At 37.4% G+C, this 15,000-nt stretch overlaps 1 protein-coding gene across 1 annotated transcript in view; it reads right to left on the bottom strand.

Moving 5' to 3' along the window:
• LOC135198823 (low-density lipoprotein receptor-like) overlaps positions 1-15,000 on the bottom strand; it is a gene marked incomplete in the record, with an annotated part of 1,079,059 nt that overhangs the window by 603,347 nt on the left and 460,712 nt on the right. Inside the window, 1 exon segment of the mRNA XM_064226794.1 lies at positions 12,777-12,881. Within this exon segment, the coding sequence (XP_064082864.1) occupies positions 12,777-12,881 (105 nt within the window).

Raw genomic sequence — 15,000 nt, 5'->3', positions numbered from 1 at the left:
GTATATATATATATATATATATATATATATATATCTATATACATATATATATATATATATATATATATTATATATATATATATATATATATAAAGGCACGAGAAGGACGCAGGAACATATATATGTGAATATATATATATATATATATATATATATATATATATATATCTATATATATATATATATATATATATATATATCTAATAAAAGGAGCCCATAAAAACACCAAAATATTAGATGGAACTCTGTTGTACAGAACATATCTATATATATATATATATATATATATATATATATATATATATATATATATATATATATATATATATATATATATATATATATATATATATGTGTGTGTATATATATATATATATATATATATATATATATATATATATATATATATATATATACACACACACACACATATATATATATATATACAGTATGTGTGTGTATAAATGAATCACGAAAATTTGGGAATGTGGTGAATATATAAACAAAGGCAAAAGTCATGAAGGAAAGTGAAACAATGGATTACCGCTGCGAGGCCTTTTGACTCTCGTCCTTTACTAAGCAGACTGATACAAATATGAAAGTAAGTTTATAAAGAAAACTCACATAAATGACAGATAGGGATTATAAAGGTAAATATGTAGCTGGAATCCACCATACCCGGAGAATTATTAGACATACCCAAAACAGGGGTACAAGTTAAGAGGTTTACAAAAGATCAAGTCCAACTGCTCTGAAGCAAGGACCAAAATCAGTCTGGAATGAATCTCAGGTATTTTCTGCTCTTCCTTCTTCTCTACATGAACCAAATATCACATCTCTGTCCTCATTCTCTGACCACGTGTCGATCCATTCTACAGTCTCCTTTAACATTACCTTTCCATGGATATGTCACCCACTTTCAGTCTTGTCAACTACAATAGCATCCTTCCTTTCCTCGTTATGGACATCTTGCTCTCATAACCTTGCTCTGACTATTAATCATAGACATCAATATGTAGGACAAGAAAGACTCACGCCTTTGCGTTTGAACAGTTATAGTATCTCCCGGGCACCTAATAAAATATTATAGCCCAATCTTATCATTAATATACTCCTAAAGGTATTTTCGGGCACCTAATATACCAGCCCTATATATTGCATCTGTGCACAATTACACAATTATGCTATTATACAATTGTACAATTATATTTACCTATTACAAAGAGTGACAAGTACTCTTTAACAATTATCCATGATCATGCCATAATATATCAGTAACCACTATTCTTAATCAGGTTACCTATTACCATAATATATCAGTAACCACTATTCTTAATCAGGTTACCTATTATCATATTAATCATGTATACATGTTAATCTTTTGATTTTTACCTTTTTATTATTTTTGGGTACCTAATCATTATTATTACCAAACATGGATCTAGATTTTCCATGCATTTATCTTTGTTTATGAATATGTCAAAAAGGGTATGTAACAGAACCTTTTTATGCATTTAATCACTTATTATGTTTATACCTAAACATATGTTACGAGCACGCTCCTAAGAAACAATGATTAAAGTAACTTTTGTTATTCAAGGCTTAAATGGTAGCAGACCGAGCCTAATGTAATAAATACATTATTGAATTACAGAATCTGTAAATAAAAACCCATGACCTGAGGTCATGGCATTAGGAGGGTCCTACGTGACCAATGCAGATCTAGATTATGCTATGCGCTGTCTGCAGTAGCCTGGTTTAAATCTGTTTACATTGTCATCGTTTTGCATTACTGATAACTTTGCACAACAACTTCCATGGGAAGCGGTTGACCTGTTAACCTACGCCGGAAACTTGTAACTTCCGAGCCGGCGGACTACGTATGTTTTTATATGAATCGCTGAGATAGCTAATGTTTCGCTATCGACGTGATGCTTTAGAATGGCAGTTCTGTGCCAGCGTTCAAACATATCGGTCTCCCGACCGAACTGCATCTCTTAGTATGGAGTTACAGAATAAAGTTGTTATACCTTTTTTCAACTTATCTGTTTGAATCCTCTCCTTAGTTTAAGAAGAACCACTCTCTACTAAGATATCACATAGGAGATGGAAGGAACCAGAAATACTCACGAATGACAGTCGTAAGGAGAAACAAACAGTCTTTCGCAAAAGCGAAGAGACTAATACTGGTGGCAGCTTTAGACGAAGAATAAGATTAACAAGACCCATATCAGCCGACCGAAGAACTACAATAACCAACTTCCACCTTCAAAATCAATACTAAACAGAGGAAACGGGATCTTCAATCAACGCAACATTTTATGAAGATGAAGATATGTCCTTCATCGAGAAGAATACAAGCATCAACATCGACGTTTGAGTGACTGTTGTCACTTATCTTCGAGAATCAACACCGGACGAGAGCAGCATCGAACATCAACAGAAAGAAGAAAACACATAAAGGAAACACAAAGGAAACAACGCGCGATCACTGGCAAGGACGCAAAGAGTAGAGCAAGAGGAAGTAATGCGAGGAAGGAGGCTGTGACGTCATCAATCTTGGACTTCTTCATGCATCATGAGCCTGAGAGAAGACCGTGACGTCATCACGACTTCCGACGCGACGACGACAGGAACTGTGACGTCATCCCATGTCAACAATCCTTCACCATATAATCTTGAGCTAAGTACCATTTTATCTATTCAGGTTTTTTCCTCAGTGAAGTGTTGTTCATCAGGAGTTGATCGTCCAGTATTCTGGGGGTGAGTTGTTCGCCATCTTAATCTTCCTTCATTACAGAATCAATCTTCAACCACGAGTTCTTGCCCGCAGATTATTTTTTTTTCTTCTCGTTGTTGCTAATCGTTTCTTGCAGGAATTCTCCGTATAATATTTTTATCAAATTATCTGTATTTTGTATCTTTTGGGGGTTTTATTTTCCTATTACCTATAACAACATTTATACAGTATATTGCAATATATGCGGGCTTTACGTAGTGGTCGAGTGTACTCTTATAGATATTTTGATAGGACCGCCAAGGAATAGAAGTGATAAGAAAAAAGTAAAAGTAAACATGGCAACTACTCCGGCTGGCAACCCCAATGTGGTGACTCGTGAGCGCGAGGTCAGCAATTGTCCCTTTTCAAGGTCGGGTCAATGGGTTCCTGCCTCAAAATGTTGAGGCATGGATCTCATCTGTAGACGCTCATTTAAATGCAAAAAGCATCACAGACCCAGCAGTACAATTACAGGAGGCCAAAAGCTTCATAGACTTTGCTAAAGGAGACGCAAGTGCTTATCTAAGGGGTGTTTCTTTCCAAGAGGCGACTACATGGGACGAGTTCAAAATCAGATTACGTGCCGTGTATGGGGGTGAAGAGGCTTTAGATGTAGTATTGGCATTGAGAAATATCCTTAACCAAGCCTCCATGACTCAGCTTAATGTTGTCGAGCGGGCGGCGCTAATTGCCGACCGGCTAAATGAATATCAAGTTAGTTTAAGTAACTCCGGGTGGGTTACGAGTGCCAGAATCGCCGTGAAAGATTTTATCCGTTTAATTTATCTTACGAGTATTACTGCAATGTTGCCTGAAGCGTTAGTGCGGTGTTTTGACAAAAAATTGCAGCCCAACAGTACGGAATTAGATGTGTATAAACAAATCAAAAAACACATGTCTAAATGTACCGACCTAGATCCTTCGCTCATTCAAGTTTTTGCAAAAAATGAGAACAAGCCACAACAAGTAAACGTGGTACATACTAATAATCAAGTTGCAGGGATGGTTTGTTATAACTGTAAACGACCAGGTCACATGATTTCAGACTGTCGGACGCGTTTTTGTTCAATACATAATAGTTCCACTCATTCATATAATCGTTGCTACTCGAGGAATCAACAGCAGAATCCTATAAACACGCAACCAGTTGCCAGTGCAAATAAAAAGAAGGGTCCTCAGTACTATAAAAAGAAACAAGCAAACGGCAATGCTGCACAACAGCAGAAACAAACAAATCGTGCTTCAGGTACCTCTGTTCCTGGGCCGTCTAGCCAGAACTTGCAAGGTCAAGCGAATTTTCAAGGTGTGCTAAACAAAGCAAATACCACGTAGTTCGCTCCAAGGGGGGAGAGGGCGATGTTGGGTCATCAATATCAACATCTTTTGTATCAAATAATCAGTTTAATCATTTATCAGATCATTGTGAGGCAATTGATTTTCCTATGAAACACACGGCCGAATCCAAAAAATCTGTGCAGGTTCCCGTAGATTTGCAACAAATTCATGCAATTATTAGTCAAGACGAGTTGCGACCAACCTTACATGCAGTAAATTTGGACCATAAGTCATTCACTTTGTTCTTTGATTCTGGTAGTCCACATAATATCATGGATTTAAGGACTCATCATTTACTCTTTTCAAACTTCCCTATAGAGAAGTCCGGAATAAGGATCTCAGGCATAGGAAATAATGAATTAAATGTGGTAGGAGTAACTCATGTTCAGTACAAGGTCGGTAAGCGCACGTTTTCCGATACCTTTATCGTTGTACAAAACATTAATATGTATCCCGCAGTAATTATCGGATACCCATCTATGGGCACTCAAAACATTATCTTAGCACCTGCAAAACACGGCGTGTATATCAAAGGAAAATTCTATAAGTCTTCTAATACCCTAAAATCAGTTTTAGATAATAAAGAGACAGACAGAGTAGTCACTTACATTGAAGAACCAATCACCTGTCTCATGAACCAAGAAATAATACATGCAACCCAACAGAACTCTCGCTCGCCCGTAATATCAGCTTGCACGCAAACTCTCGAGCCGAACGTAACTTCGAACATATTAGTGCGTGTAAAGAAAACCTTGCCAGGATCTGAAACGTTAATCCTTTCCGAAACTCTGAAAACACACGGATTATCCGTCACACAAGCCATTTATACAGTCGGCTCACAACAACAATGTCACATCGAAGTCTGTAATCATTTGAATACCACTTTAGTAATCCACAAAAATCAACATATCTTGGATGCGGAAGTTTATAAACATCGCATTCTTACCGTAGCTGAGATAAATCACGCTCAATCAGTTGCGGATGAATCCCTTTTGCAATCTATAAAGAACAAAATCAATAAGGACATTCAAGAAGAAGAAATTCAGCAGAAATTTTTGAATCTTTTAACTGAATATATGATGTTTTTCCACTACGGATGAAACCTTAGGAAAAACGGATGTCATCGAGCATCAAATAAGGCTCAAGGACAAACAGAAAGTAATCTATGTACCTTCGTACCGACTTCCTATGAAATTTCAGAATGAGATAACAGAGGAATAGTAGGTAAAATGCTAAAAGAAGGAGTCATTAGGAAATCAAACAGCCCTTATAATTTTCCGTTAGTAGTACCGAAAAAAGATCGAACTTGGCGGATATGCGTCGATTTTCGTCGTTTAAATGAAGAAACAATCCCTGACCGATTCCCAGTACCATGTACTGATGATATCCTATCTCTACTAGGTCAGAACAAATATTTCACCAGCTTGGACCTACTAAAAGGATTTCATCAGATTCCGTTGGAACAAGAGAGTATCCCATACACTGCCTTCAGCACAGCCAGGGGACATTATGAATTTTTGCGATATGCCTTTTGGTTTACGTTGTGCTCCCATAACTTTTACTCGAATGATAAATATTGTGTTTGGAGACTTGTTAGGAGATATCCTACATGCCTACATGGACGACCTAGTAATCTTTTCCAATACATTAGAAGAACATCTACGTAAAATTTAGAGTTAGTGCTACAAGACTAAGGCAGCATAATTTAAGGGTAAAGATAAGTAAGTGTGAATTTTTTAAAACAGAACTAGTCTATTTAGGTTTCACGGTTTCTTATAGTGAAGGTCTTAAAGTAGTCCATGATAAGTAATCGGCTATCCGTAACTTTCTGGATACCTACTAACGTCAAGGGAATACAGCAATTTTTAGGGTGTAGCGGATACTATAGGAGGTTTATTAGGAACTACTCCATCATAGCCGCTCCCCTAACCGATCTTATAAAGAAGGGCGTAGATTTCATATGGTCTGAAATTCATCAACAGGCGTTCGATAAATCGAAAGATGAACTGTGTAGTTCTCCTATCTTGAAATTTCCTGACTTCGGTACGGAATTCTTCATAGCAACAGACGCCTCAGACCTAGGAGTAGGTGGGGTATTGCTTCAACAATATGATAAACAGTTTTTCCCTATAGCTTTTTATTCACGTAAACTGAGACCTTCCGAAAGTAAATATGCAGTAATAGACAAGGAAGGGCTCGCTATGTTAATTCACTCGTGCATTTTAAATTTATAATATACGGTTATCCCGTCAAGGTTCTCACTGATCATAAGCCCCTAACCGACTTCTTTAAAGGCTTTAGTCACAGCCCTAAGCGAACTCGGTGGCACATGATCATCCGGGACTTTGACGCGAGGATCGGGTATTTACCTGGGAAAGCAAATATCATTGCTGACGCATTATCACGCAACCCCTCTTCATCTTGTACCGAGCCATTAGCTGAATTAATAGATATCTCAACCTCCACGCCCATTGTTAAAAACTATATCTGAACGCAGGAAGATCTTGGGCTGGAGTGCTGAACTATTACAGACAGAACAAAGAAAAGATCCGCAAATAGAAAAAATCATCATTGCGTTAAACGGAAATCCGAAGGAAAAGGAATACATAAAGTATAAGCAGCAGAATTATATCATCAAAGATAATATCCTGTGTAGATCCGTGACGAGGAAAACCCGCAACACACCACAGTTGAATAACAACCAGGTGGTGGTACCTATCTCACTCATACCCACTGTCTTAAAATGGTTTGCATGAAAATCCACTGCATGGACACCCGGTTATTCCTTAATGTCACAGAAAGCCAAATCCTTATTTTATTGGCATACGATGCTTACAGATATAAAAAGCACATAGCAAATTGTCGCACTTGTCAAGAATACAAAGGGCACACGAAGACACCTGTCAGCCTAGGGGCTTACCCCGTGCCAAATCAACCCTTTGAAAGAGTACACTTAGATTTATTAACAGGATTTTACGAGTCAGATAGAGGAAATAAGCACCTCCTAGTAATCATAGATGCTTTGACTCGATATACAGAACTGATAGCGCTTAAAAACAAAACCGCGGTCGGGGAGTGGGGGGCGCTAGAAAGTTTTACGAGTGCTACATTTGTAAACATGGAATTCCACACACCATTATATCAGACTCGGGCGGGGAGTTCAAAATAATATTTCCTTAACTCCTTGTGCGAATTCCTTTGTATAAAGAAAATCAATACCATGATCTATCACCCAGAGTCTAATGGCTAGTGGAAAGGGCAAATCGTAAGGTTTTAAAACATTTTAAGGGTCACCTTAGGGGGGGGCAGACCCCAACTGGACATTGCCATACCTGCGGTACTAAGCACACTTAATCACTCGTATCATGTGTCTATTAAAATGACACCGCACGAGGCACTGTACGGTATCCCAGCTAGAACACCGTTCCATTTACTAACACCTACAACTAATTTATCAAATCCTCTAAAGGATGTTATGGATCCAAGCATAAGTCGATATAATATAATTCGTAAGAATCTAGAAGAAGCACAAATAATAATGAAAAAAAATCATGATAAAATAGCTAAGCCAACTAGAACATATGCCGTGGGCGATCAGGTATACATACAAGTATACGTACGTAAAGGTTTAAATTATAAACTGACACCTAAGTTTGAAGGCCCGTTTAACATTTTAGAAAATTTAACGGCCAATAGATTTAGGGTTCAAATGTATCCAAACCCACTGATGTGAGAATAGTTCCATTGGCACATATCAGAATCTAAAGAAAGGTAGATGGAGTGAGGGAAAAAATGGTTGTATTTATGAAACTTGTATAATAATTTATATATATATATATATATTAATCATATTTGTATGTAAACCTATTCTTTTACACGAGTTATTACATATATTTTACTCATTGCCGGTTTTCAAAAATGAATCTGTTATTGTTAGGAGTGATATTGTGTGTTCAGACATCTTTGTTGTATGGAAAGAGCGCTAGGACGAAAGAAATAGAATTTAATCATGGCTCGATTATCGAGAGAACAGACAATGTTTTCATAGTGTCAAGTAATATAGTCATAGAAGTGGATATGCAGGCCATATTTTTGCCTGAAGATGACGTCCTTAACTTAAAGAATGACCTGATGAGGTTTGCCATTTCGCTTAAGGAAATGCACCAACGTAATTTTCATGCTAACTCAGAGATTTCGCTAGCTCAAACCCTAAGCGTCGCGGAAATGTTGTCTTATGACATACAAAATAAAACCGCCGAGGCAGAGGAACTTGCTCGTGACCTGCTGATGTGGTCTGTGCGGCACAATAATCTCGAACGCCGCAACCCGCTTATTCTGGCTGGACTAAACATCTTAGGATCTGTTGCAAATCTAGGCTTAGGAATTTCAAATCGCCTTAAGATAAATAATCAAAATAAAAGAATTGAGTTTTTGCAACACAAAACCGAATTAGCTTTGTCTGAACTTCGCAGTCAGTTATCTTCAATCAATCAAATAATGAGTATAGTAAACGAACATTCAAATAATATCGATCAGGTTATGGAAGTTCAACATTTGCTGGCTACGTTAGCTTACTATATTTCGAAAATAGATCATATCCGTGTGAAAATATCACATTTTATTGAGAAATCAAAAGATTATGTAGAAGCTATTACGTTAGCGACAAAGGGTGTGTTATCTCCACACCTCATGCCTATTAAAGATCTGACGTTAACTTTGGAAAACTGGACGGGAGAAAACTGGGTTATAATTGGTTATATTCCTTTATTAGACGCCCATAAAGTAGAGTTCTATTATAGCCTAATATCAGTCAGCGTTGAAAATTATAGGATTATGATCACTATACCTTTTGATTCTTCCGATGCTTGGCAATCATACAAAATAGCACCGTTTCCTACTTTCATGACGAATAACTCAAGTCCAGTAATATCCATTTGACGGGGCATGTACTGATTTCTTCTGATAGGAAATCATTTACAGTCATTAAAGACTTAGATAAACTCACTCACTGTTCAGAAGCCATGAATAATAAAATTTGTACAGCTGACTCTTTTGATTCTATCCTATATCAACGGATTCATGTGAGTTAGGCATCGTGCTAAACGGCTCTCTCTCTCATACAAGCGAAGGTTGTCTGGGGAAACTTTATCCCTTTTACAGTAATAAATTCAATTACAAAATGAATAATGGTTCCTGGATCCGTTACGACAAAGCCGGATTCCACGTCGTATGCCCAGATGGGACCACCGCCCATTCCCCAATCTTTGTAGCAGCTGATGGTTGTACGGGGACATCTACAAACTACACCGTCAGAGGGGTCAACACGATAATACGTGAGAAGGCGTATTTTGCGAACTATACTTGGGCGTCTACAATTATCCCATCACTACCTCTCCCATACAACGCGCGTGGCTCATCGTTTGACGCAACTGGCTGAGATGAACCACGCTTCACCGACTTATGCAGGTGGAGAAAATCTTCGTTACTACATTCTGCTGGCCGTTTGTTCAGCATGACGGCCATATTGGTTATCGCCGTCAACATCTTTGCTTTGCTTGGCGTAGGCTGAGGCATACACAGAAGGATCTCCAAGGAAACGTATTGTCCCGTCCAGATGACGTACCCGTTAAACTCAAGTCGTTTGAGTTTAGGGCCGCCTGAAACTGGCCATTTCGTTTTGTGCCTAGGGAAATTGTCTGGAATTGTGTTGTGTGTGAAAAGCGGTCTGTATGCTGGCAAAAATGTAGGACAAGAAAGACTCACGCCTTTGCGTTTGAACAGTTATAGTATCTCCCGGCACCTAATAAATATTATAGCCCAATCTTATACATTAATATACTCCTAAAGGTATTTTTCGGGCACCTAATAAAATATACCAGCCCTATATATTGCATCTGTGCACAATTACACAATTATACTATTATACAATTGTACAATTATATTTACCTATTACAAAGAGTGACAAGTACTCTTTAACAATTATCCATGATCATGCCATAATATATCAGTAACCAATTATTCTTAATCAGGTGCCTATACCATAATATAATCAGTAACCACTATTCTTAATCAGGACCTATTATCTTCCTTATTCATATTAATCATGTATACATGTTAATCTTTTGATTTTTTACCTTTTATTATTTTGGGTACCTAATCATTATTATTACCAAACATGGATCTAGATTTTCCATGCATTTATCTTTGTTTATGAATATGTCAAAAAGGGTATGTAACAGAACCTTTTTATGCATTTAATCACTTATTATGTTTATACCTAAACATATGTTACGAGCACGCTTCCTAAGAAAACAATGATTAAAGTAACTTTTGTTATTCAAGGCTTAAATGGTAGCAAACCGAGCCTAATGTAATAAATACATTATTGAATTACAGAATCTGTAAATAAAAACCCATGACCTGAGGTCATGGCATTAGGAGGGTCCTACGTGACCAATGCAGATCTAGATTATGCTATGCGCTGTCTGCAGTAGCCTGGTTTAAATCTGTTTACATTGTCATCGTTTTGCATTACTGATAACTTTGCACAACAACTTCCATGGGAAGCGGTTGACCTGTTAACCTACGACAGAAACTTGTAACTTCCGAGCCGGCGGACTACGTATGTTTTTATATGAATCGCTGAGATAGCTAATGTTTCGCTATCGACGTGATGCTTTAGAATGGCAGTTCTGTGCCAGCGTTCAAACATATCGGTCTCCCGACCGAACTGCATCTCTTAGTATGGAGTTACAGAATAAAGTTGTTATACCTTTTTTCAACTTATCTGTTTGAATCCTCTCCTTTAGTTTAAGAAGAACCACTCTACTAAGATATCACATAGGAGATGGAAGGAACGAGAAATGCTTACGAATGACAGTCGTAAGGAGAAACAAAACAGTCTTTCGCAAAGCGAAGAGAGGATAACTAATATATATATATATATATATATATATATATATATATATATATATATATATATATATATATATATATACACATTCTTACCACGACCGCCAAACACAATAAATTTATCTTCCTAGTATTTTGCACCTGCCCTGTTACTTCCCGTGCTTCATCTACTTTTCCACTTGCCTTCCGTTATGTTGACACCCAAATACCTCCTACAAGCAATTGTTCCCACTCTTCCAACATCCATATTTAAACGGATCTATTTTCTCTCGTAACGTTTGCAAACTCCACAGTATGCTCACAACATTTTCTTACTCCACAACTTTGTAAATAAATCGTGCCCTTACTTCACTCCATTCATACAGATAGCAAACAAACATGGATACATAAGACACCCTACTTAAGAAACCCACCTCTAAAACTAACTTTCTACCAACCCAGTTTGTGACCCCTACATATAGGCTACCCTCACACACTTCAGTTCAGTCATTCAAATCTCAACTGCTCACTTTATCCCCTATACCAAACATCCTCTCCAGACTCATATTGAGCGCCTCAATGGCGTGGTTCATATGGTGTTTGCGTTCCACCTCGGTGGTCGCTGGTTCGATTCTCGGCCATTCCATTGAGGAGTGAGAGATGTGTATTTCTGGTGATAGAAGTTCACTCTCGACGTGGTTCGGAAGTCACGTAAAGCCGTTGGTCCCGTTGCTGAATAACCACTGGTTCCATGCAACGTAAAAACGCCATACAAACAAACAGACTCATATTGCCTCTCCATTGATTCTCCAATAAGCCTCTGATAGATCCACGAATGAAATATACAACATTTTCTTCTTACATTCAAACTTCTCACATTCCTGTTCCATAACAACTCATGACCTGCACGCCCTCCCCTCTTAACTAACAAGTATTTAATTATCAGTCCTGTCATCTTTCTTCCATTCTCAATTAAAATCCTCCCAATAGACACGTTTTCTGATATACTAAGTGGCGACCTTATAATTTGTCTCCTAAATCATCTGTACCCTTATTAAAGGAACCAATGTTCCTCTCACTCATTACTTCAGAACCTTTCCCTAATCCAGACATACCTTACACATTCCTGTCAGTCAATCAATCGCACTTTCACCACCACTTACAGAATTAAATAACATCCCGAGGCCAGAAAATCTTTTGTCACTTCCAAGCTGCTACATAAAACTAGATAAAAGCACCTACCTCCGTAACATACTTACTACATCCAGGTTTGTCTTGTTCGCATGGCGGAGTCGCATAAAAATCAGGTGATGTTTCATACCTCTCATACAATTCTATTATTTACGTAACTTTTGTTTGTGTGTTTTTTTTCCTCCTCTGGTTCATATGAGCTCTACAGCTCGAACACCAGTTTCCTTTGTTTTTCTTATTTTTCTAACGTTAACCTACAATTCAAATAACCTGTGATTTTTTCTGGTTCTTTATCTCACACCTTTACAATAACTGCTCCAAATCATGTTCAACACAGCACTTCGGTCACGCATGAAACTTTTTAGTTATAACTTTTGCAAAGCCTCTTGCATCTTGAGTATCACGCACTAACATACGTACATGCACACATGTAAATTGAAATATGCATGCTGCAGAAAAAAATCTATTTTCAAACTTTTATTGTAGTTACGACAGTCTAGAAATACGAAACTTTGGACCGGAAAACGGTGAAATGAATATAAATGAAATCATACTAGAAAAAACTCTGGACGCAACTTACCGCACTGAAGCTCATCCTCGCCCCCGAGACAATCGCTGACCGTGTCGCACCTCCTAAAGTTGTCGATGCAAGTGTCCGCACACTGATACTCATTCGGAAGGCATCCTGTTCACGGATAGAAAACGGAAAAATAAAAGCACAATGTATCCTCACTGGGAAAGAGAGATATAACAACAGGTTAACGAAAATGAAGACATCAAGAATATTTAATATTTTTCTTGGCTTATTAGCGATAACTCTTATCACAAGCGTAACAAGACATTAGCTATGAGTTATTATAAATATCATCAATATCTCATAATGAACGAGCCAAAATGACTGATATTGGTGAAATGTGATTTGACGGTCGATGCAGGAGAGAGGCTTTCCATGAAAAAAAAAAATGTTTATTAACGAAAATTTAGAGAGGAAGCCATAATTACCATTAAATATTACAATTGTTATTATCATGTCCTCTTCCTTACAGAGTATTGTAGACATGGATGACCTACATTAACATCTTAACGAGGATATAATAGACAAAAGCCTTTGTATTAGAGAGAAAATAAAATGCCACGAGAATGCGGAGAGTCAAATAAAATCTTTATTTCCATTTTACAATGGTTATTCAACATCCAATATTTTCAAAATATATACATTGAATTATAAGATAACAAGTGCATATGATCTATAGAATGAAGTCAAATGCATATGGCCTTGTCCTCTCTCAAAAACACTTATAGCTGAAGTAATTTTTTAAAAGCTGAAAAATCAAGAAAATAACCATTCAAAATAATAAATTACTGAGAAATCGTGGTAAAATAATAAATAACTGAAACTTATCAATATTAAACAGTGAAATTTCGTATTTACAACATGAAATACCCTAAGTATGATAAAGAAGATGCAAAAGCGAACAGAATTAGTAAATTATTATATATGTTGTTTACTTCAGGATTAGTAGATTACATATTATGTTGTTTACTTGACAGAAAATGATTCGACGGTTTAATACAAATGAACTAAATATGGGGTCTTATAAATTTATGAAAAAATAGCCCATATTGTTGGACTAGCAAAACCTTCTTGCCAGCGACATTCAAGTCAAACCAGAGGGAGAGAGAGAGCTTAGGTCATGACAAATAAGACTGAACAACAGAAAAAAAAAATTACGAAATTACAATATTAATACACTCTAATTATCAATTAGCTAAACAGCGAAACAAGTCACTTGCTAATAATACCTGAAAGCCAAGTAATAACATTTATAGAGCTAGCAGTGGAAATACGGCAAAGCGTTTGCTCTAACTACCCCATCCCTAACGACTTCAACAAGGTCAAAAGCCTGCGAACCGCCGGCAACAGCAGCCGTAATGACCGCTGAAACGGCGGCAATAACAGTAGGAACGTTGCCGACACCTCCCATCAGTTATGCTCAACGCATCTCATGATTTCTACTGTAAAATGGTCATCACGGGGAATCGCCAACTTTCCGAACTGCAGGAGTATCGCGCACAGGCACCTCCCACATCTTACTGCAAAAAACAGTAGTTTGGTCTGTCTGTCTGTTGTCTGTAAGCACTTTTTCACCGGTGCGGAATTCCACGTAAGTGCTTAACAGCTGAGGGACCAATTTATTAGCATTAAGGGTTAAAGAGTGGTGAAGGAGAGAGGGTCTTTCCCTACTCAGTGACTACCTAACTAACAAGACCAAGCCATTTTCAAATCGTTGCTGAATATGGTAAGATACGAGTGAAAATTACATCAGGGAAAACTACTGCTTGGTTGGTAGTTTACGGTAAACACTGAATTGTGAATTCTTACGTTCTGACAAGTAGGGCAGGTAAAACAACATAGGAAATAACAAGAAAAGGAAATAAAAAGTTCGAGCGTTAGCTCGACAAAAAAAAAAAAAAAAAACCCGGGGTTAGATAATTGTTACTTTAGAGTACGGTCACATCGTCTGGTGACGTGGCACCCGGCCTCACCTGCCTTGTACCGGGCCCCACTAACTAGTTTCAGTAGAAAAACAAGAAAATGTGGAAATAAAACTATGTCATTCGCTCTTAGCAAGAAACCACTTTAGTGAATAGCTAACGACGTTTGGTTACTTAACTAGTCAGAATAAAAGCAAATACATACATGATGGTCCTTTGTTAAAGAATGTAGCCAAGACAAAGCATTAGACTTCCAGCAATGAATATGTTCTCAGAATGTCGTACTTGCTGCATCACAAAAAAAAAAA

This window comes from Macrobrachium nipponense, chromosome 22 (assembly GCF_015104395.2).
Source record: "Macrobrachium nipponense isolate FS-2020 chromosome 22, ASM1510439v2, whole genome shotgun sequence".
NCBI lineage: Eukaryota > Metazoa > Arthropoda > Malacostraca > Decapoda > Palaemonidae > Macrobrachium > Macrobrachium nipponense.
The sequence above is the reverse complement of the archived record's forward strand: the minus strand, read 5'-3'. Positions and strand labels throughout refer to the sequence as shown.